Source organism: Trichoplusia ni, chromosome 18, assembly GCF_003590095.1.
Source record: "Trichoplusia ni isolate ovarian cell line Hi5 chromosome 18, tn1, whole genome shotgun sequence".
In the NCBI taxonomy this organism is placed as follows: domain Eukaryota; kingdom Metazoa; phylum Arthropoda; class Insecta; order Lepidoptera; family Noctuidae; genus Trichoplusia; species Trichoplusia ni.
In genome coordinates, this window is record NC_039495.1 from 1,538,099 (window position 1) to 1,561,843 (window position 23,745).

General features: G+C 35.8%; 1 protein-coding gene across 1 annotated transcript in view; it reads right to left on the reverse strand.

The window, feature by feature from the left end:
* The window catches only part of LOC113502759, a 153,592-nt gene that overhangs the window by 78,352 nt on the left and 51,495 nt on the right, over positions 1 to 23,745 (reverse strand). Inside the window, exons 11-19 of the mRNA XM_026884425.1 lie at positions 23,354 to 23,566; positions 21,309 to 21,479; positions 20,545 to 20,688; positions 19,851 to 19,983; positions 18,941 to 19,083; positions 17,912 to 18,086; positions 15,756 to 15,847; positions 9,596 to 11,148; positions 98 to 242 (exon numbers count right to left, since the gene is read on the reverse strand). Of these exons, the coding sequence (XP_026740226.1) occupies positions 98 to 242; positions 9,596 to 11,148; positions 15,756 to 15,847; positions 17,912 to 18,086; positions 18,941 to 19,083; positions 19,851 to 19,983; positions 20,545 to 20,688; positions 21,309 to 21,479; positions 23,354 to 23,566 (2,769 nt within the window). The remainder of the gene's footprint in view (positions 1 to 97; positions 243 to 9,595; positions 11,149 to 15,755; positions 15,848 to 17,911; positions 18,087 to 18,940; positions 19,084 to 19,850; positions 19,984 to 20,544; positions 20,689 to 21,308; positions 21,480 to 23,353; positions 23,567 to 23,745) is intronic.

Sequence of the window (23,745 nt, forward strand, 5' to 3'; positions counted from 1 at the left end):
AATTATTAACATTGAATTTCTGTTAAGTCCGCCATACGTACCACAATTGTATATGAAAGTTTAAATAAATATCTAATACTGGTGTTCTTCTACCCACCTTGCCTCCAACGATGCTGACTCCCAGCGGCGCGCCGGGACAGCGCTTGAGCGTGACCTGCCGGGGCGAGCCCCAGCGCTGCGCCGACAGCGCGTCCGCGCGCCGCTCTGCAGACACCGTCACCGTCATCGTCGGCGGGGCGTAGCTGTGTATACATGGTACTGTGTATTAAACAGTTTTGGTAAAATAAGCCTATGAGGTAGTTTCTCGCCGGTTCTTTTCCATAGGAAATAGATTTTGGGACCGCACATTTGGAGTCAATAGTATGTACTATAACGTTTTTTTTAAGGGGCTGTTTCAGGCCTACTAAAAAAAATCATTTTGGTTAAGATTATGCTTAGAATTTAGTATCTTCGCCGTTCTTAGGTTAACTTCTTTTTTCATTAGACACTGGACACCCCCAGTCCCATTGAATTGATAAAGTTACTTAATTTAAAGTTAATTACAGACATTGAATTCTTATTTAATTTTTGAAACATTACCTACTAAATCTGTGTCTATGTATATCTGAACCTATATACCCTCCACTTTCAACAATAGTCTATTCTTTTTATATATCATGACATACCGTCTCGTATACACCTATAGTACAGGTAACTTCGCCACAGCTAAGAATATAAGCGTATCGACCTCTACAAAGGTTTCCGTCGACGCGTAGCTCGCTAACGACTTCAATTGGATAAGTGCGATAAGTAACAACCGCGAGCACGCAGGCGACGCCGGCTGCCGTGATATGTATACAATAGTGTTTGTGATGCTATATCATACTTAGGTGTATGATCTGTTATAGATATATCAATCTCTTCGATAGAATTTTCATGTTCATGATAATTTTGAAAACGTTGGCCAAAGGTTGGTCTGCATAAATTTCATGAAGCACCGATTATAATTTTCGGAGTTTGGTAAGTGAAGATGGATAAGATATTATGTTTGGATACAGGATTATATCAACGAAAATATAGCATGTTTCCACTCAGCGAGAAGCTGCAGTTATCATAGGATCAACTATATTCAAACATGATTTTGCAGATTAGTATCATTTCGACAAGTCATCTTTCAACATTCAACATTCCAAAAAGTAAAACATTAAAAAGTACCAAGCCCTTCAATCTACACATCAAAATAATCCACAAACTATTTTCCCACAATTGTAAAGAACCCACATTTGTGTCACTAATAGAGAATATTCCATTAATAGAGACATGAGTGGTGTGAGCCGCGGGCAGCGATGCGACACATTAACCGATCGTCGAGGCAAACAAATTAAAACGGAATGGATTAATACCTAGTGACCTGACAACACAGGGCTAGTAGATACATGTATGGGGAGTCGTGATGATAGAGGCTTTGATGGACATGGTATAACTGTGGTAGACAGTGGCGTGCAGTATTAGTAAGCAAAAACTGTCAAGTGCAAGTTTTAAAATTGTCACCCATCAAATTCATGACCGTATCAGAAGCTGCTTCACCATGACTTTTCTCGGTGATCGGTGAAACTGTCCGCGGTTTGGTAGAGGGTGAAAAGGAAGGTGAGTGTAGGAAGAGATGTAGTATTTAGTCTGTACTTAGATAAGGAGGAAAAAAAATACGAATGTTGTTTAACGTAACGATTTCAAATCATTAAAATAATCTTATCCTCCTACCGATTGTTAATCTATTATAAACATAGATCTAATAAACATCAAAATAGTTTAATATTAGTAGTCTCATTCCTCACACCTACTTAATTCAACAGGCCGATTCCTAGTACTTTTTCGAGTTAATTCACATTCACCAAAACTCCTACAAGTGCATCTCAACACAACTAAAAAATATTCTATACGTAAACGTACAACATTATAACAACCAAATAGTCCTATCATTAAAATCAATTCCTCGACAATTGCGCCCCTCAGCACTCGATGCGAATCAATCACAGCGCAGCAGGCGCGGCCTACATCCACCTACGAGTATGATATTCATGAACAACGAGCATTGTTCGACTCTCCCAACATTGTATCGGTATTAGATAGTAAGAAAGAAATAGACATATTTTGAAGTAGGGTTAGAAATTAAAAAATACGATAAAGCAAAGTAATATAGAGATGCATCACTTTAGTTCGGTTGTTCTTTAATGTTCACAAAATAAATAAATATTTGACAAGTTAAACACGAAATAGGAATCAAAGTAATGGTAGTCATTGAAATATTAATTGAAAATCAAAGTTAATAAAAAAGTTTAAAAGGTTAATTCTCTATTCAATCGAAATTTATTGATTGTTATTTGAGTGTTAATTCTGAGTGTTATTGTAAATTTTTTTAATAATTATATATTTTACTCCGTTTAAATTCTATCGAAATCGGTCAAGTCGTTTTTACAGTTGTAAAATTAATTATCATCGGGTTTGAAGCTACCATAAAAAAATCAGAATGCTAGCTTATCGGGAAGTGCCTCTAAATTCAGTTGCAAAAATCCAACCGGAACGATAAACAAACATACTTATACAATAATATTTTATGTTTTTTTCATTAAGTTTCATGTCAAGCAAGTCAGCAAGACTTCGTTCGGAACGAGACTTCTTACAACTGTCACAACTACAAATCACACACATTGACGTATGTTCTAATAAACTAATTAAACTCTATACAAAGAACAATAGGATTGTTGTCAACATACACAGAACATTTACCTTCGTTCGTGAGACATGCGACGCATCATTGAGATAAATTGTCAGGACACGTGACGATGCCAACATTATTTATTATAGGATACCATTCACTGCAACTGTGATACCGTTTTATGTTTTCTCACGTAATTCCGTTTACAATGGCCTAGTATATTTCAGAAACATGATGTATTTTTTAAGTAGCACAATCATTTCAGCCTATCAAAGGTCACTGTTGGACATAAGCCTCCACCAATTTTCGCCACAACATCTGACCCTAAGCCTTCTACTCGCAGTCCGAATCAACCACCTTTTTAGGTCATCGGTCCATCGGGGTAAAGAGACATACACTATGTCTTCTGATTCGTGGTCTCCACTTAGTGCTCTTTTGCTGTAATGGCCATCGGTCATTCGACAGACATGACCAACCCTTTGCCACATCAGCTTGCTTACTCTACAAGCATGGCGGCCACACCAGTTCATCCCAGATAATCTTAATTCCACCGCAGGATTTAAATGTGTGTACAGTTATTTTTCAAAAATCTGGTTGAGAAAAGCGTGAAAATTTTAGAGAAGATTTTATGTCCCTAGTCTATCAACAAAATTGTTAAAAGAAACCGCGTGTGTTTGCTCAGAGTTGATCGATCGAATTGCATTATGTTGGATGCTTATCCGATTTTATATGGATACGACTGCTTGGCTTTCGAGAGCTCAAATAGTAATCTGTTATCCTGACAACAATGCATTAAGTTCCTTCTAAAGTCGTTTACCACGAAAATGAATGCTTTTTAACCTTGTTTCATGAATATACCTGTTGTATTAGACTACTTATGTTAAAGAAAATTGTGAAGCCAGCTGGAGTTTAGCATAACTACTAGCTTTATTATATACCTGTGTCAAAATGTATTCAAGTCGGAGTGACGCATCACTGAGGTTCCGTACAAATAGGCTAAAAAAAACAAGTTCTAAATTAATTTGGTTCATCACTATCCACGCTAATATGTAGATAACGAACCAACGAATATAAGGGCAGACAGCGGATCGTTGTAACAGGGTCTCTTTTAATAAGAAACATGCATACAAAACTTACTTCATTGTATAGCTTCTACTGCTATATCCTCATATCAAGCTAGTTTCACAAACTCCTCTCATATTAGTTTCATAATTTGGTAGACTTTGATGCTAATGGATATCGTTCAGCAGTTCTTCCGCTCACCGAAGCACGAAATTGTGTTAGCGGTGACGATGCACCCGATGCACTCGTATTTATAATTTACATTAAAGTGGACGTTTAATGACCCAGTAGCAGATCAAAGTGAACTCCGATTTGAGGCTTTTATGGAAAAATTAATTTCGCCTCTTGGTATAGAATTTACCAACAAATATAATGTTTTCCCAAACATGGTGTATTCTGTTTAAATCAGTTTGTGTGGAATATTTTTGAAAAGCAAAAATTAAATTGCAAGTCCGAAGATGTTGAAAGTTAATAAAAAAATACCGGTGAAGTTCGAGTTGGGCATGCGACACAGAGGGTTCTGTACAACCTCAAATTTGTTTGTCATCTACCTACTGCACATTTATGACCGAGACCAAGGGCCGCTTAACCTCGATCTTTATTTTTAATACTTTTCATAATAAATACATAATCTTTGAAAAAATGTCCAGGTATCGCGGTTCATGAGACTGTATCCCTGGTAACCTACGGACGGCTGAGCCTCAGTAATAGGGTTCTTTTATAACCCTTTGCGTACGGAATTCTAAAAAGTTTCATTTAAAAAAATTGCAAATCATGACTGAAAATAGTTTTGTATAGAAATTCCCACACCGTCCAATTCACAAGACTATTCATTACAAAGTGACATTTTTTCAGCAGACGTCACTTTGTATTTATAATGAACTAATTATACAGGATGTTTAAAAGGAGCTCATTATCTAACTGCAATATGCAAATACACGGCCACGTTAACGGGTTGCTAATACGTGTAATTAGTCAGTTATACATGACTCTTCATATATATTACCTAATTATTTGCTTTATGATCTGAATTCGTTCTTGCCGAGCTAGTCGTTTGGCTCATGAGAGAGACAAGCGAAAGAAGGTAGCGAAGAAGGGGGTACTCAAAAGGTCAATTCGAATGAAACATAACATAATCATCGGCCTAGCCTTTTCCCAACTATGTTGGGGTCGGCTACCAGTCTAACCGGTTTCAGCTAAGTACCAGCGTTTTACAAGGAGCGACTGTCTATTTGACCTCTTCACCACGAACAAATGAAACATAACCTGATGGTATTTTTAGCGGAGCTCCTTTCTACAGAATCGTCCTTCTAGCTCAATCAGATCAGCTGTATGGTATGGCCATGTCATACATTATCAACCTAAGATGCCAAAATGCTGTCAAACTTTTCAGGTCGATTGGAAACCGTGAAGTTGTTCAAATTCAACATACAAACGGACTAAGGTATAAGTGAAACGAAATAAAAGCTTGTTAAAGGAGGATATTCTATGAGGCTTATTTGACTGAAACCGCATCCATTAAAAGACTGCTCCTTTTGAATTCAAGGTCAAACATTAATGTAAGAATAATGCAAAAATTGCTTTGTCTGATGTTGGAAAAAACACAGCTAATGTGTAGTTGTAGCAAACTTTTATAATAATGCTTGATAATATCAGGAAGGATGGTGATGAGATTTTATCAGTTTTAAATAAAATCTTTACGATTTTTTCGTGGATACACCAACCACCTCTAGTATTTTTTTCACTAGTTACAAATTAAGAAGATTCTAAACCATATGTATACAAAATAAATAATAATCTATTCAAAAAAAGTTGAACATCAACTTACCGATACTAATATCACAATACACCACCAGCCAACACTACATGTCAATCCGATTCGAGTTTCGCCAAAACGGCGTCCGCCGAAACGTTCGCCGAAAATGCAGGATTCCGCCGAAAACGTCAGATAATGACGAATACAGAAGCGTTTGCCGGCAGCGGCCTGACAATCGGTAATGGAACATTGAGGTCGCCTCAACGTAACTCAATTACGGGTATTAACAATTTTCTAATAGTGCTGCGACCAGTCGAGGAGTGATTTGTCGATAATGATGTACTTTTCGATACGTGTTCTATTTACGATGTTTCGATTTTTAATATTAAAAATGCAATAGATTGTGAGTTACTGGTATATGCGTGTGACTGTATGTTTGTTGCTGTTCTCACTCAAACAGTTTACCAATTTCGATGATATTTGGTATGGACAGTTAACTAGTAAGTTAACTGTCCATACCAAATATCATCGAAATATATAAACTGTTATAAACCAAATATATGTTATAAACCAAATTTCGATGATATTTGGTATACCAAATATCATAATATATAAACTGTTATAAACCAAATATATGTTATAAACCAAATTTCGATGATATTTGGTATGGACAGTTAACTTACTAGTTAACTGTCCATACCAAATATCATCGAAATTGTACAAAGTCCAGCCTATAAGTATATAGGCTGGACTTTGTAAAAGAAGGATAATATTTTTGCAGCTACAACCGGCACCCGCACTTTTTCTAATTAAACTAGTGAATAAACAACTATAAATTTAAATCGATGTTAATCATTAATTTTATTTATTTGGTCATCAGGATTTGTATAGGCAAATCAAGCTCAAAAATATATTATTCACTCAACGTTTTTTCAGTTTCTTCTTGATAGACAACAAGCACATTCAAATCTATCGATATTGACACACATAGACTATCCACATCCCATCCCTATTGTTTTCTTTAATCCCACGTAAGCCGTTGCGGGCCTGATTTTATATTTTATTAATTTTCTACAGTTTTATTATAAGCTAATAAAATGTAGCCGTCTTGAAATCCCTCAGGGCAGACAGAGTCACGCGATATTAACTAATGTGAGTAAACCTTTGATGTATTATTTAACTGTAGTGTGCGACGGTCGTTGTTCAAACTAACATCGATGCATCTATGTACATGAATTGAGTTATTAATTAATTGTTTTTATTTTCCATATTAGTTTCAGGTTTGTATAGGAATATTAAAATAGTTTGGATACTCAAACTTGTATTAATAGAAATTCAAATTGTGCTGATTATAATGTTTCATCAAATCATTTAATTTCAAAACATTTTACATTATCACCATACTTTTAAGCTTGAACACGATATATTTTAAGGGTATAACTGAAAGCTGTTTTATGTAAAACTAAAAAAATCAACAAAAACTGTTCATCTACTCAGAGATTCTTTTTACAAATTTTTAGAGTCGCCTAAAAATCTAGATGTTTCAAAAACAGTGAAAAATCTTTATCATCGATTCAACAAAATACACAGCAATGCATTCTTCCAACGATCGCATAGGGAACCATTTCATATATATAACATAATTTCTAACAGACAGGCAGTATAATCGCTCGCAAACTCTTTCATCAAAACAAATGATGTGTAAACTAAAAACACTCTCATCCTGTAGAAAATGAGGAGTCATCATTCCATGCTTAGCGAAGGTAACTAAAGCGATATATTGAGACCAGTGGCCCCAGCAGACAGACTTCGTTACATTATAACATCCCTCGAGGAGGCTACACTTAGCCAAATTAATGTTCCACTCATAATATGCGAATAGTCGTGTCCAGTGTCTGTACTATGAACTTGGTGATATTGCTGTAATAAACTGCTGTAATTGTAGAGCGAGATAGAGTATCGTTTTCCATTTATTTGTAGGATGGTATCTCGCTTTGACAGTAATGGAATTTGTAGGTTTTGAAGTGCGTGGTAAAAGCACAGTGCATTACAATTTTAATGAAGTTATAAAGGTTGTATTGCTATTGTTTTCAAGCTGAAATGTGAATTCAAATTTGATCGCTTTTTAAAGAGTTTTATGTTACAGTTCTGGTATTCGACTATTTTCGGTTATGTTAAGTACACTCATTGGCTAATAGCCGACGTTTAAAACAAGGGTTGGTGATCATCAAAAACCACAAAATTTGTTTCTCAAAGCATCCATGTTTTCAATTCCACGGCTACTAATGTTATGGGAATGATTTGTTTGACAAAATAGAAACAGAAAAATGTCCTACCATTCTACACTAATTATGTTATTGTATTGTAGAAGGATTAGCAATGTAAAACATAGAAATGCAAATAAAGTAGATAGCAATTAAGGCCAATGAAGCCGATGCAGTTAATTAATCTAAAATAAATTATTTGATTCATAGATATACATATGTACCTAAATATGAACTTGAAAGAAACGAAACCTCTCTGGAAAGACATAATAAATTAATTTATTAAAATTAATCTCATGCTATAGTTCTGGAAAAAGTTTACCAATAGTAAACTAGGCAATAGAAATATAATTTACTACTAATTCATTAAGGGCAAACAATCCACATATTTCCACAAGTATCCACAATTCAATTCACATGCACAAAGGCACCCAGACTAGGACAGAAATTGTTGGATCACACACATTAGTTGTCATCCGCGAGGATCGAGCCCGCAACACGTCATACTCAGGTTCGGCGTGGAAACCCTCGAATATCCGTGCAATAAGTCTTTACATTTTTCTTACACGTTTCTACATGTCACCCCATCATCACGTGAATACAACAATGACTTTGACAACTGTGAACTTGACGATACTAGAGCAAGCAACACGTTTATAAGATCAACCTAAATAACAACACTCCAAAACCTACTTTAAAATGCCAGAAATAAAATTCAATTTCAATTGTCCAACTTCCCATTTTAAAGGACGATGGTTTTCAAAGCAATTTTAACTTTGATATTGCGATATAGAGTTGTAATTAGATTGTTGGCATGCATGGTTTGTTTAAAGAGATAGACGTAAGCCCGTCCTTTAGCTATGGCTTCATCGCATTAGTGCGAGTTTACAGGAAATCTTTTGCGTTGTGTGTGGTACTGTTTTAGCACTTAATTATGGTAATAATAATGATTGGAAAGTTCTCAACAAGGCCTCTATGTGTTGAATCTGATTTCTGTGTACGCCTGGAACCGGGAAGATTCACATGAACTTATCCTGAAAGAAGGGAGTTATTTTCGAAGTTACCTGTACCTAAATAATTTTGTTTTAATAATTTTACGTAGGTGTCATTTGGTAGCAAATGTAAGATATAAAAACGTCACATGACTTCATTAGATTTAACCAGTAGGTACAAAATCTAAACAAATCAATTTTCGATTGCTGATTTCCGTTAACTTCCTTTTTGTTTTCTACTACGGTATAAATTGAGTACGAGACGCATACTACACGATACAACACCATCATAATTTATTTAAATTCCTCCATTATATCGATAACGCTATGTCCCATCCCTATTTACACGAACACTCGTCAGAAGTCATTTCGCATTGCTTCTAGTGTGGGATGACATATATTAGCGGCGTCATTACGAACTATAAATCATGACGCGCGATCATACTCGTCTTTATTGGAAGACGGAAATCTAATGAGAGAAATATGCATATCAAGCATATTTAATAATCTGTACGATATCAGTTTATTTTCGAAATGATCTTAAGGATTTCCAATGTAAAATGTTTCTAGTAATTTGATTAAAATGTAATGTTATAAAAGCTCGTAATCGAGTGACGATTCGATGTTATTTGTTATTCCAGTATCTCAAGGAACCTAACTCTATAAAATTTTTGAGTAATTATTCCTAAACGAAGCCTATTGTACACTTCCACATGAAATAATCTAAGAATATCAATAAACTAAAACTTTATCGCAAGAGTTATGTCTCCAAAACGAGTTCGACTATGACTATGCATCAAAATATTTAAAAATTATTAGCACTCACCTTGGTCTTCTCGAGGACATAGGAAACTTCAGAATCCCCGCCGACTTCCTCCTATCCTTCGTTACGGGGACCATCAGAAGCTCCTCTTCATCCGTCTCCGAGGAGCCGCTGTCCAGGTTCACCAGCGCCGGCGCCGAGCCCCGCCTACTCGCATTCTTAGGCACTTCCAACATTTCCCTAATCACCTCACAGTATTTACACGCGTTCGCTTCTGCCATGTACGCTTTTGTGATAGCGTAGGCGTAGTTCTCCAGAAAACACTTATGACAACCAGGAACGTAGTTGGTTTCTAGATCTGTTGATTCTTCACTTGGTTCCTGATGTAGGTGTACTTTCTTTTCCATCACCATGAGTTTAGTTTCCACATTTCTCTTCTGTTCTTCTTTGTGCTTATGTTCTTTCTCATGTTTGTGTTCTTCCTTAAGCCGTTTCTCTTCCCTCTTTTCTCTTTCTTCTTCTCTGCTCTTTTGTTTCTTATCTTCTTTGTGTTTCTTTTCTTCTTCTAACTTTTTCTGTCTTATTTCTTTCAAGCATTCAGCTTGGTCGTTGTAATACTCCACGCATTGTATCCTCTCTTGTTTGGACGGTTTCGTTGGGCTTCGTTTTTTCTTTTTATGGCTTATGTTTACGTTAATTGGCTCTATTCTGAGTGATTTCATTTGTTTTATTATATGTTCCTGCACGTACCGGTGGCTGTACGACACGTCCTCCATACATGTCGTGTTTGAAGTGTTCTGCTCTATCACTGGTTTGGCACTTAAATCGTTGTCTTTGTTTTTAGTTGCTATTTTCTCGTGTTTACTAAAGTCTTTGATGTCTGTTTCACCGTTCATTTTACGACCGTTTTTTAACGTGCATTTTTGTGATGACGAATCGTCGTCTAAACACGTTTCGTAACCGTCTATCTCATGATCTATGTACAGTAGGGAATTACTATCTTCCTGGACGGAAATTCTCGTGGTTGCGTCGTAGAAACTAACTGTTGTGTCTTCGTTTGGGGAGAGGCACTCTTTCCAACTCTCGTCACTTTTGACTTTAACTAGTTCTTTCTCTATTTTTACTTCGTTTTCTTTCCAGTACTTATCAAAACTGATGCGTTCTAGTCCTGTCGGAGTTACAGCGAACACCATTTCGTCTGACGTGGAAATGTCTTTACTCTGTTGTTTAGACAAACACCGTTCACCGTCATCCTTCCTATCGGCGGACTTACTTCTAGTATCAGGTAGTTCTCTGGGAGCGACCAGAACATCATCTTCAGTGATCGTCATATCATCATCATGATCATCTAATGATTCATCTGACTTCGACATTTTTAGTTCTGTGACTCCATTCATTTTGATTTCTGACTTCATATTAAGTATGATGTTTTTGTCTTTCTTGCAGTCTTCAAGGCTGAGGTCTCCTAGTGCTGATAGTTCGTCATCCTTTATGGAGGCTTCTTCTGGTTCGAGACATATTTGTACTACTTCTAATCCCTCTCCGTATTCTTGTAAGCATTCGTGGAAGGAGTCCATCCCAGTGTGGTCATCCGAGCCCAGCGAGTTAATACATTCCTGTGGAATAAGAAAGTAAATCGAGATATTTCGTGCATCCTTTTGTCGAAATAGACCATTAATATAAAACAAACTTAACAGGTATGTTCGAAACGGTAAACAGGTTAATTATTAGAAATGTTTTAAACATTATCATTAAAACAATCACCGCTATTAATCATATTTTGTCGTAAAAACAGACTACGAAAAATGAGAATGGGTTTATTATGATTATAAGTTTACCTGTCTTCATAATAGGGTTTCTGTAGCCCATGAATGGCTTAAAGAAACCATTACCATTAGCTTAAGGGTTAGGCATTTGATAAAACTGTCAGGGCAGCATTTGATAAAGTGGTTCTCGAAGTGATTTTTTATTTAAAATGCGTTACAAGGGGAGTTAAGTCTGTTTAGATCTTTCAAGCAAGTTTTTTGTTTGAAAAATAATCGAAACTATATTTGGATATAAATAAAACATCATATAATGTATGTGCAACGTATATTCAGCTACACACAGAAGCGTAGAACATGTAACACGGACGCAAGCCACGGACATACATAATTAAATACATATTATTATTATTATATACGGACATTTATTACTTAGCATCACAACACATTAAAGCCTAGAGGTAATATAAAGAGCTATTACTTATAGATTAGGTGTTCGCATGACATTTGTAAGAAGATTTTTTTGATTTTTTGGAGTCCTTTATAACCCCAAACCCCCGGGGAGAGGTTGATTTCTAAGTAAACCGTTGCATAATTAAAATATGAATAAACCTAACAAATACTAAAAACTTTTTGTCCCGAAAAGAGGTAATATCACTTTATTTTCAGTTGCATGTGTATCCCAAAAATCATGTGGTTTTGCAAGTATTCCATGCTATGATTTCGCGTATTTTTATTAGAAAATATTCAATTATAAATGAAACATTTTGCCATAGTTTATGTTCTTCCCATAGTTCTACATATTAATAAATAATAACTCTTTCTTATTACACAATTACATTTAAATATAACTTCTTATACAACAATCACATATATTTTAAAAAATCAACATTTGGATGTTTCAGACAATAACGTCAAATCCGACATTTTACAGAATTCCCAATATCCGAATATATTCGTCGGTATTCGTAACACAAATTCTAACAGTCTTTTTTATTTAAATAATTTTATTAAACAATAAATATATTTTTATAAATAATATTCTTTATTTTTATCAGTACTTATATTTATATTAACGATGCGATGCTTATTACCTATGATATGTCATGATCCTGTAAACGACATTTTTATTTCAAGCAAAGCATTATTTTAATTCCATTTGTAAATTGACTGTTATTTTAGTGTTTAATCGACATTTTTCAAAATAAATAAAATTATTGTTCTCTCATTAAGTTTTATAACCTTAAAATATTTCTGAATGTCAAGCAAAGCTTTGTCTATTTACTGAAAACGATTTCTCATTATTTCATTTATATAGATTGGGGCCTGTTTGCAACAACTATATCATTAATACACATAAATATATTTGTATGATGTCTGCACGTTTTAGCATAATATATAATATATTTGACTTAAACCTTTGGTTTTTCAATCCCTCAAACTGACTACTTCCATCTTTAAAACATTGAATACACTTCAAAAATACATCTAACGTACGCACACGCAAAACGCACAGATCTAATGAAAAAAAATGTTTTGTTCTTTTTCCACTTACAATATTATATTCCATTATCATGCGAATTTATTCTGTACCTGTAACTGTCATTACCCAGTAGCCAAGTGAATGTACGGAGATCAAATGTCAAAATCACGTGACATATCGAAATTTCATTTTGCATTCCTTTAGAGAGTTATTTATTTGTATTATCGATTGTAGAAATGTAACTTGGCTACAGGAGCTACTGTTATTCAGTTCTCCTTTCTTTCATGAAGATTATGAAGTATCGCATATACCAATCTTAGCCTTAATTCTAAGAGCACGACTAGAAAGACTATCACATATGAAATTGACAACTAACACATTTATATCTATATTTCGCAACTACACAACCATTATAAATAGACATCAATTTCTATCATCACAATTATTTTACTAGAACATTATTTTGCTCTATAGCCAAATGTAATTCAGTATTTTGTATTCAGACACTTTACTATGGAACTGAAGATCAACAAACGTACAGTCGACATAAAAGCTTTAGCTATTGAATGTAATTCATTAATATCATGAGTCGAGAGACAGGAATTGAAAGTTATTAAATCTACCAACTAAAATTTTCGAGTATTTCTAAAGCACTACAGAGATCTCGTAACTGTATGCAGACAATTGAGTTGATCATCATGTATGTTACTGTAAATGTTTATGTACTTTAATGGAAGAAGTTGTTAAAACCATTTCAAATAAAAATAAGAAGAACGACTAATGCACAGATCTACACATTTATTTAACAGTAAGTTTATCTTAACACTAATTCTTTCGCAACATTGCCTTCATAACTAACGCTGAGACAAGCAAAGATTAAAGAGAGGTAAAGATGGAAATACACACTTAACAATATTGAGACAATTTAGTAGGTATACAATAGAAAGAGGAGAATTTAAAAGCATATCATAAGCTCATTAGAAAATATGGACGAATTTGTTACTCAAGCAAATATTAAATGGACATCGAATTATAACTAATTTGGGGCAAGAAATTCATTTGCGAAAAAGTTAAGACATATTCATTCTACTTTTCCTCAATGTTTTAAATCTATAACACTACAGAAACACAATTTTTAAGGACTTCAGATAGATCCATCATAATTCTTTAGACCTACGTTTGTCTACATTAAACTCTGAAGCTAATTCTCTCTCTTTGATTACCATCCAATAATTCTTATAAAACATACCTATCTATTCGAACAACCCTTTCAAACTATCAAGAACAATACAAGTTCTGATCAATAGTTTACAACATTTCCAAAAAGCCTTTTCCTGTTTCATTCACAATTTCATAAGCTTTGAGCACACGACAAAGCTAATTTTGTCTTACATACAATACCAAAGTTATTCCAATAGACTTGCAAGATAGCATCGATTCTTTTTTCCTTTTGGTTTCATAAATACTTGTGCATAATTTATGATATCATTTGGAGAAAATGACCATAAGCCATTTTGTCCTACTTTTCCCCTCATCCAATAATTCTTTTTGTTTTTTAAAGACGCCCAAAATTTGTGATTGCCTCACTTTATAGGGCCTGAGAGTAGTCAGGTCGTAGAAAGCCATACTTATACCGACATACAATATACTTTCGGCTGAGAGCGAAGTTTTTAGCGTTAGTATAGATAACGGTCTACTATCATTGACAACAGTGCTACACTGATTATGACGTAAAAGCGCTTTTGTGTAAAAAAATCTCATACAACACTGCCAAGATTCTGTCTGTAATCTGATCTGCGCTTAATTTTATATACCACCATGCCGTACCAGTGTAGCCCCAACCACGCATAAAGAAAAGCCTTCCCTTAAATCAATGTTTACGGGTAGACCTAACGTTTATAATTGAAATTTAGTAGCGTCGTAGAGCCACGTCAGTGCGTAGCTGTATGGCTACAGGGACTGTCGCTACAGGTCCCGTAGCCAGGCACCTCCACACTGACGGTGTACTGCAGCTTGTCTCTTTGTCATTGCATGGTGAGCTCGGCCTTGATCTTCGGCACCCTGAAGGGGCGCGGCGCCGGCAGGTTGTGCGAGCACTGCAGGTGCAGCTGCATGATGTCCTGGTGCAGAGACATGATCAGGCGGAGGATCTTTGTGAAGTACTCCAGTTTCTGTGGAAATTTGAGGTTTTAGTTTCGAGATTTTCTGTTAATATTTTATTTATAGTTTAATATTGCTAAAGCATTAAAGAAAAATATAGAATCATCAAAAAAAAGAAGAAAAATATTAATTAATAAATGCTAATTAAAAAGACTTGTTCACAAAGCATGCATAACATTGTACACTAAAGGGAAATTCGTGAAAACTAGAAAGTTTAAGGAAAGTCTAAACTCGTTAATTGCTAGAACATTTCTTAGAGCGGTAATAGCATTCCCTTTATTGTACAAGATACAAGAAGTAAAGTTATAAATGCATGCTACGTTACGTCAGATAGTTATACTGCTCTAAGCAAGGACAAGCTTATTAAGATATGGAACTTACTGTTATTTTCCCCTCAGTGTACAATATCACGACACTTCTTGTGAAATAACAAAGATTTTTCTATCTATATTTAAAGTATATTTAAAATTCTATTTTTTTTAAGTTTTGGTGTGTCTATCCTAGTTTCGTAATTATTATTTTACTTGCATCGGGTTTTCGAAATTAAACTTTTTGGTAACCGTTTAGACACTTTTCACGTTTTAATTTATTTGTAGTTTTTTTTTAAATATTCATAAATCTTGCAATGATAAAAAATAATTCACAGACAGGACTCGAACCTGACACCCTTTATAAACGCACTAATGTCTTCACCAAGAATACAAAGACCATTGTTTACAAAGACCTAAACCGGACGAGCTTTTTTTAAGTTATAATTAAATTCAACTCTATCTTCATAGTTATAACGACTATTTTATAAATATACATTTCATCTCACCTGGCTACTCTGAATGCTCTGCCCGTTCGCCTTCTCGCCGCCAACCACAGTACTACATGGCAGTGGTTTAGCAATACCAATCGTCACAATGCCTGAAACAAAAGAAAAAGCTATATAAATAAATAATATTAATGTTTACGTAAACATACAGGGGTATTGGTTTAGGTAAACAGATGTGTTACGATAATAATGCAGTCATTTTGGTGATGATGTAAAATGATTGCGGCATCCTTTGTTATTTTAACAATGGTTGTAAAAACACTCGTAATTGTCTGGGAGTTTCATGATTTAATAGAAATTTAAATTTTAAGCTCCAATCATCAAACCGTTAACTTCAAATGTACATTTATAAAACAAAAAAAAAATGATTGAAAATAATTTGTATTTGACTAAATAAAAAATATGTTTTCTATTCGGATTTCAGTTAAATATGGTAAATTTTCAAAACAATCGTAATCATACAGTGACTGCAACGTATTAAACACACAATCATTACCTAATTTTTCCTCCTCCAGTTCATGTATTTCTGACATTATAAAACTTAATATATCACAAAATTTAACACTGAAAAACTTCTATTAATATTATTAAAATAAACATCCCATTCTTAACACAAAGAAAATATGATCACAACAATTATTCAATCTTCTTTGCTTTGTAAATTGTAGATATTTTTTCCCCTCATCTAATTAAACAATCACTGGCAAAAACTCACTTTATTAACGTTCTACTAAATAACACAATTGACATACAATTCACCGAAATAACAACTATGAGCAGACATATCTGCTGAATACGTTCTGCGTAACTAAGTATACCGTAGACGGCACTGTCATTAGTTCAAACACGGCGTATTATCACCGCAGTATTTGCTGATAAGGTAATTACTCGTGATAGCTATGACGAAAAGATTTTTAGAAAATTTGCTTCTTTTTTGGATTTATTTCGTTCGTTATGGAGTAGAGAGATGAATATTTTTTTCTGGGTGGCTTTTATTGTAACAAAGATAAGGCTTTTTTTGTGAAAAAGTCCTAACGTCCTCTATAAATTAAATTTCCCATATCTGGATAAAGGCATTCTCTAGTAACGCTAGGAATATAAATTCTTACTTCGGAAATCTAAAATTAAATTATATTAAAGGCTTATTTCTATAAGTATTTTATTTACTCTTATTGACATTAGATGCGATTGAAACTGTTTTATTTGTTTCGAGATAACAACAGTGTTCGCAATATAATACTGCAGTCGTTGTGTAACGATACATTATAAACAAATATTATGTTTACTTTTAAGCATATTCTTTCATCTGAAGAATAATGAAAAAGGAGTTGTATTTCTTTGCAAGAATTGCAGTCAACAGCAAAACTTATCGTTTTGCTGATGTTTATGTGATAAATTGTTAAAAAATTCGATATTTGTTGACGTAATAATTAATTCATTAGATGGCGTTTTGCATTGACACGTAAATGCAGGGTTACTCTTTGGTTTTTTGCGTGACTTCGAATAAAGTTGACAATTTAATTATTAGGTACAATTTCAGCCCTAAGAGTAGGTATTGGAAATATGAATGATTTAGATACATTAAAGAATTAAAATGAATGTGGTAATTAACCTTCTTTTAAAGATAGCCATTTTAATTAAACTTGAAAGAATAAAATAGTGATTGATCATAAAGATGATATTTGCAATGAAGACTATAGCTATGATTGCATCATCATCATCAGTCCATCTTCGTCCACTACTGGATATAGACCTTCCCAATTGCACGCCATCGAGATCTACATATATTTGGCTGCTCGTACGGTTTACTCACGCATATTTATCGGGGTAGTTCGACTAGTTTCGGACTCAACAGGAGTCCTTAATCATGAGCTGACGCGGCGGGATCGCGAGTCAAATTAGTCGGGCTACCCCGATAAATACGCGTGAGTAAACTGTTACATCATTAGGACGACCAAGGAAACGATGAGTGGATTGCGTGAAAGACGATATGGCTGTAAAGAGTGTTTCTTGTGAGATGGCGGCCGATGGAAAGCTATGGAAAAAGATGACATGTTGCGCGGACCTCAAAAAAGAAATTGGGATATGGGGATGGGGGAGGGGAATGATGATGATGATTGTTTGAAATGTTGAATCTTCAGCTAGGGTTTGGTTACCTTTGGGCGCGCTCTTGATGGCGGCCACGGCGACGGCGAGCGGGCTGCGCGCCACGCTGCTGCCGTTGACGGACACGAGGCGGTCGCCGGGCGCCAGCCGCGCGTCGCGCGCCGCCGCGCCGCCCGCCACCACCGAGCGGACCACGATCACCGAGCTGCCCGGCTCCGTCGGGTCCTGGGGGTCAGGGTGGCGTCATCAATGGGAGCTTTCATATATTGTTGCTGTTGTTTCTTTTTTGTGGCTTAAATTTTCAATTCCAATTGAGCGCTATCCTGCGGTTTTGATTGCATGTTTATCTATACTAATATATAAAGCTGAAGAGTTTGTTTGTTTGAACGCGCTAATCTCAGGAACTACTGGTCCAAATTGAAGAATTCTTTTTGTGTTAAATAGACCATTCATCGAGGAAGGCTTTAGGCTATAAACCGTCACGCTGCGACTAATAGGAGCGAAGATACAATGGAAAATGTGAAAAAAACAGGATGGGTATAAATCATAACTTATATCTTCTTCTCACGGGAACGAAGTCGCGGGCAACAGCTAGTTTTTAATATAATAGTTTTAGAATTACTATGAATAAAAATAAATAATTGGTAATAGCTTTCGCAATAATCTGCGAAACGTTCTCATCTCGGGCTATAGAAAACGAAAAAGCGGTATCCCGGTAGCAATAACACACATCTTTATATTAATCTACAATATACTGGCACATCGACTTATTTTTTTATGGTTAATAGCATTTATGAGATAGAGCCCGATGAAAGCCGGTAAGACAGACAGCAAAACCTTAATATGACAATTTCATTTGTATCAATTAGATACAGAAATCAATTGATGAAAACCTCAATACCGCGGTTTAATTTTAGATTTTAGTTCCCGACGTTTCGACACCTTTGCAGGTATCACGATCACGGACAGACTGCGTAAACCGCGATAAAATCCGTAAAAGTATTTTCATTTCAATGTCTAACATTCGCGTAAACCTAAGAAACCATTATGTAGCCTCAACACCATCAAGCAGTCCTCACCAAATAGTCCAGTATAGAGAAGCCGAGTCCCCGATCCTCCTTCACCAGCTGTATGTACTCGACGTGGTCGCTCCACATCGCCAGCCCGCTCAGCGGCTCCAGCGACCGAGACCGGACACGCTCCAGGTCTTCCGTACAGAATTCTGGGGAACAAATTCAGATGTTATACTGTTACTTAGATTAAATATATAGGTATAGTAACATACAACATAATATGATGATAATTGATCAATTTTTAAAGTCCAATTAGAACCATTCACAACATTCCGCTGATGAAAAGGAATATAATGGGATAAGATGTAGGTACATATTGAGTATCTACATAAATTTACCTATAAAACAAAATAACGTTCACTTCTATAACTTCTTCATTCATTGAATTAATATCTGTCTTTTTCTTTCATTGTGCACCGGAAATTGCAAAATGCTCTGTGACAACAGTTTTTAGCTTATCTAATCTTGATTCGCCTGACTCATCGCATTCATCCCATCCGCATAGTGACATAAGCCAATGGTCGTAGTGGGACGTGCCGAGTTTTCGATTCACGAATAAAAGGATCGTCTATTTAATCCTAAAATTATTTTTCCATGTCTAGTTCAAACGATTTGAATTACCTTGTTTAAGATATTTGCTATGATGTTAGGATTTCTTATTCATTTTAATGACAACGGTGAAAAACTAAGTACAGCATTCTCATTTTTTTCTTTCTCTTCTGAATTTCTTCTTAACGTCCTTCGTTCGATTACCTAGATTTTTATATTTATCAATTTTACCTAATTCATTACATGTATATCATCATCTTAGTCATAATTAATTTCATTATCCTCATCTATCAAATATACTTCATTATCTTCACATTCATTTTCTTCATCACGTGTATGAATTCATATAATATAATACGATCCATACCATCATGATCATGTGGCGCGGACATGATGGTGGTGGCGCTGCAGAGCGACGCCACGGAGCTCTCGGACTTGGCCTTGATGAGCCGCTGCGGAGGACTCAGCAGGTCTTGTAGACTACCGCCGAGAATGTTACTCTGAGGACACACAAGTCATAAAATGCTAGATGGGATGAAAGGTGGTATCATTGGTGCTTCAAAATTGGAAAATAGTGAATACTGAAAGGTGTAACAGCCATAAGGTAACTCAATGAAAGTTCAGAATTCAGTCTCGCTGACTTTGTCATATAACGTGTAATAATTATACGGGCAAATAGACATAAAAACGACAACTAACTACCTATCTTTTGTAAATTGTTCAAGCATATGTAGAATTTGTTGAAATATATTTTTGCACGAAAATTAAAGAAACTGGAAGACAAATAAATTTTCCAAAGTATGCGTGAAACGGGGAGAGATTTGCATGAAATCACGAACTCGAAATATTCATCCCTGTTCTTGTATTAATGGAGACATGTTTATTTTTTTGTCATCGTTGAACATTTTCATTGGGCTTTAGGTATCCAGGCTAAATATTCATTTTTTTTCTGTCAATGCACACTGTCATTATGTCACCACAGGCTATGGAGCCAACTGCACATTAAAGGCCTTCCTTCAATTTCCCCACCCCATGCACCAGTTGGTACTACAAGCCCTCACCCTGGCGATCCCGGGCTCGGGCAGCCTCTCGTCGTGGTACTGCTCGCGCTTGCGCACCACCACCAGCAGCACGGGTGACGTCACCGCCCGCAGCCGCGTCACCACCTCCACGTGATGCGCGCCTAGTACTCGCCAGCCGTTCACCTTGTCATTTATAATTAATAGTTAATAGTTTTATTAATATTAATAGTTAATATAGGAATAACTAAAATGTTCTTCCACTCGCTCGCCTACCGCGTCAGCTAATGATTAAGGAATCTGGTAGGGTCCGAAGGTAGTCGGGCGACCCTGATAATTATGCGTGAGTATATAACATATAATAATGAAACATTCTCAAGACAGTTACTATAAAAATTAAAAAGTGGTGTTAATATTAACTACTATAATTTCGGATGAACTGAATGTTTATACCTCTTAATATGTTTTTAGTCTTACAGGGTTTTGTAATATAAAGCATTTATATGGAACATCATTACTAGCCATTTTACTATTGAGTTAACACGTTTTGCCATAATGAGACACTGACAAGTCTTGCACAAATTTTGTTACTTAGATAGAAAAAGTACCTAGAATTGAATGTGAAGGGTTCCAAATCAACTGAATTGACTAAAAAATGTATACCTATATTCTTTTAATTTTATTCTCCACTACTTTTCATACATCAAGATCATCATATTCTTATTTTCGCCGTTCGCCGCAGCACCTAGCCCTAACTTTCTACAGTCTATTTGGAGCTACATCTATAAGTATACCTAACATAGTACCTCAAGCAACTCGTCCCCGACCCTATACATGCCGAGCCTGGCCACGGGCCCGTTGGGCGCGATGGCCCTGATGTAATGCCTGGCCTGCACCTCCTTGCCGGCCACGACGCGCACCGTGCCCTCCAGGGAGATGCCCAGACCACTGTCCTTCTCTTTTATTATAGTGCTGACCTGAAATCCAAACAAATTTAAAATGAGCACTGTTTATCAAGAAGTGGTCTTAATATGACGATTGATGGTGTATTTATCTCCATATTTGTTTACTCTTTACATAAGTATCTGTATTAAAGAGTTAAATTGACGTGTCTGTTTGTAATATTGAAATAACCGTTTTTCACTACATACATATATATGAATATACATACGGTGAATGCGCCAAAATAACATTCATTAAAAATTGTCGGTTTGTTCCTGCTCATAGAAATCTAAATAACAAGGTAATAGAAATGGCATACACCGCGGCGATCTATCGAAACGCATGTCGCCGGTGGGCGGGGCTTCAACACATTCACAGCAAATAACTACGCAATCACGCAAACATTAACATCGAGAAGACCAAGCAAACAATACTAGGCCGTACGTCTAATGCAATAAGGTTGACTTTGTCGTTGTATGGATTTACTAACTCACACAGTCATTGCATTTTTTTGCATTAGTTGTAGTGATTACGTAAACTACACTAGGGATTGACTACGGATCCGAAATATAATGAAAGACGAAATTATGAGTGACAATGTTTTTTGTTGTATTCTTCTATGGATTACATTATAATATGTACCCACTTACAAAAAAAAAATTCGCTAATTGTCGGTTGACAAAAAAAAATATTATTAAGAAATACTTGGTACCTAGGTAGGTTTGGTATATACTGTGACTTTTTAGTCGTCTTACAAAAGCAGCCCTGTTCATGTATCGAATGACTAGTAAACGTTCATAATAAAAAAATAGGTATTTATGAGATTTGGATAAGTTTAAATTGCAATTTTTATTCAATGCTATGCTATAGCGCAAGGCGTACTTTTTGAAACATTCAGTTGCGAGCGCGGTCCGAGCCGTAAAAATGGAGAGGGGCGCGGGCGGCGGCGGGCGGCAAGTTATCAAGCATGCAACTAATTTCATAGTGTATATTCGGCCTAAGTTGTAGGGTACCAATTTCGTTTACCCGTGGTAGTCATCCACTTGTCTTTTGTATTTATTTGCAACCTGCGGGATTCTGAAATAAAAATATATTCAATAATATGTTCACAAAAACAAACGACTATTAAAATTGTTACTTTTCGTATACAATGTTAATTTTGTATAATTTGTCCGCACGTAACCACATCACTATTTCCGACAGTTTTGTGCGGCCGTACCACTACAAATACGATCGCATTGATAAATATTATTTTTCGTTATACATTTCTCTTTTTACAACGGTGCATTTCTGTAAGTCTCTTACTGCAGAGGCAATGATTAGTAAAGAATGCAATTGTTGCAGGATGGTGCGATATAAATATGGTTTATAATGAAGGTTATGTTTTGAAATTTAATTTTGCAATAACATCAATATTACTGAAATAATTTACTTACCGATAAAATGTTATCTATTTATTTATGTTATTACACGATGCAGATGAATTTCCAGCCTGAGAAACGCCGCAAAACACCATTTTTAGTGGTTCTTGCTGTGACGACGTTCCGCGAGCGACTGAGCGTAAGTTCGCGCGCTGGTGTCGTCCAAGACACCAGTGTGGCGACAAGGTCACGCGGCGTTGGCACTTCTATTACCTTGTTATTTAGATTTCTATGTTCCTGCTAGTATCCTTAACGGTTGGACCCATTTTGATAGGACTTATTGGCTGATGTAATGAGTAAAATAGGCCTTTTTATATTTGCATTTTCCAAGCACTATCTAGTATCTAGAAAAAGGGGAGGCCTATGCCCAGCATAAAGGAGGATAAAGACTGTGAATGATGATGATGGTGATGATCTAGTATACTGGACCACTCCATCACATCAACGCATATTATAGCGACGGATATAAATTAAACAGCACCCCTTACCACGATATCATACTGGTACTGGTGTCCTGGCCAGTCAGTCTCCTGCCTCAGTATGTCCCGCCACTTGTCCTGGATGCGTCTCGCCTCTCGCTCTGACACCTCGTCGTCTCTCCCTATCACTATCTCGGCCTCCTCAGACGGCGACATCGGTGATGGCATGTGAGGCAGCAACCCTGATTCTGGTTCCGCTTCTATCACTGTTGATTCGTCGTACTGGAAAAATTGTTCAAATATTAATTAGAATAAGAATTAAAGCTATCTTCAGTATTTATTTCTTCTGCTATCAGGAACAGAATTGTATCCTGTTGCGAGAAAACTATAGATTGGTATTATTTCAATACATAGACAGTGATTGAAATAGTCAATCAATATCTAAATCATGAATCTTCGTA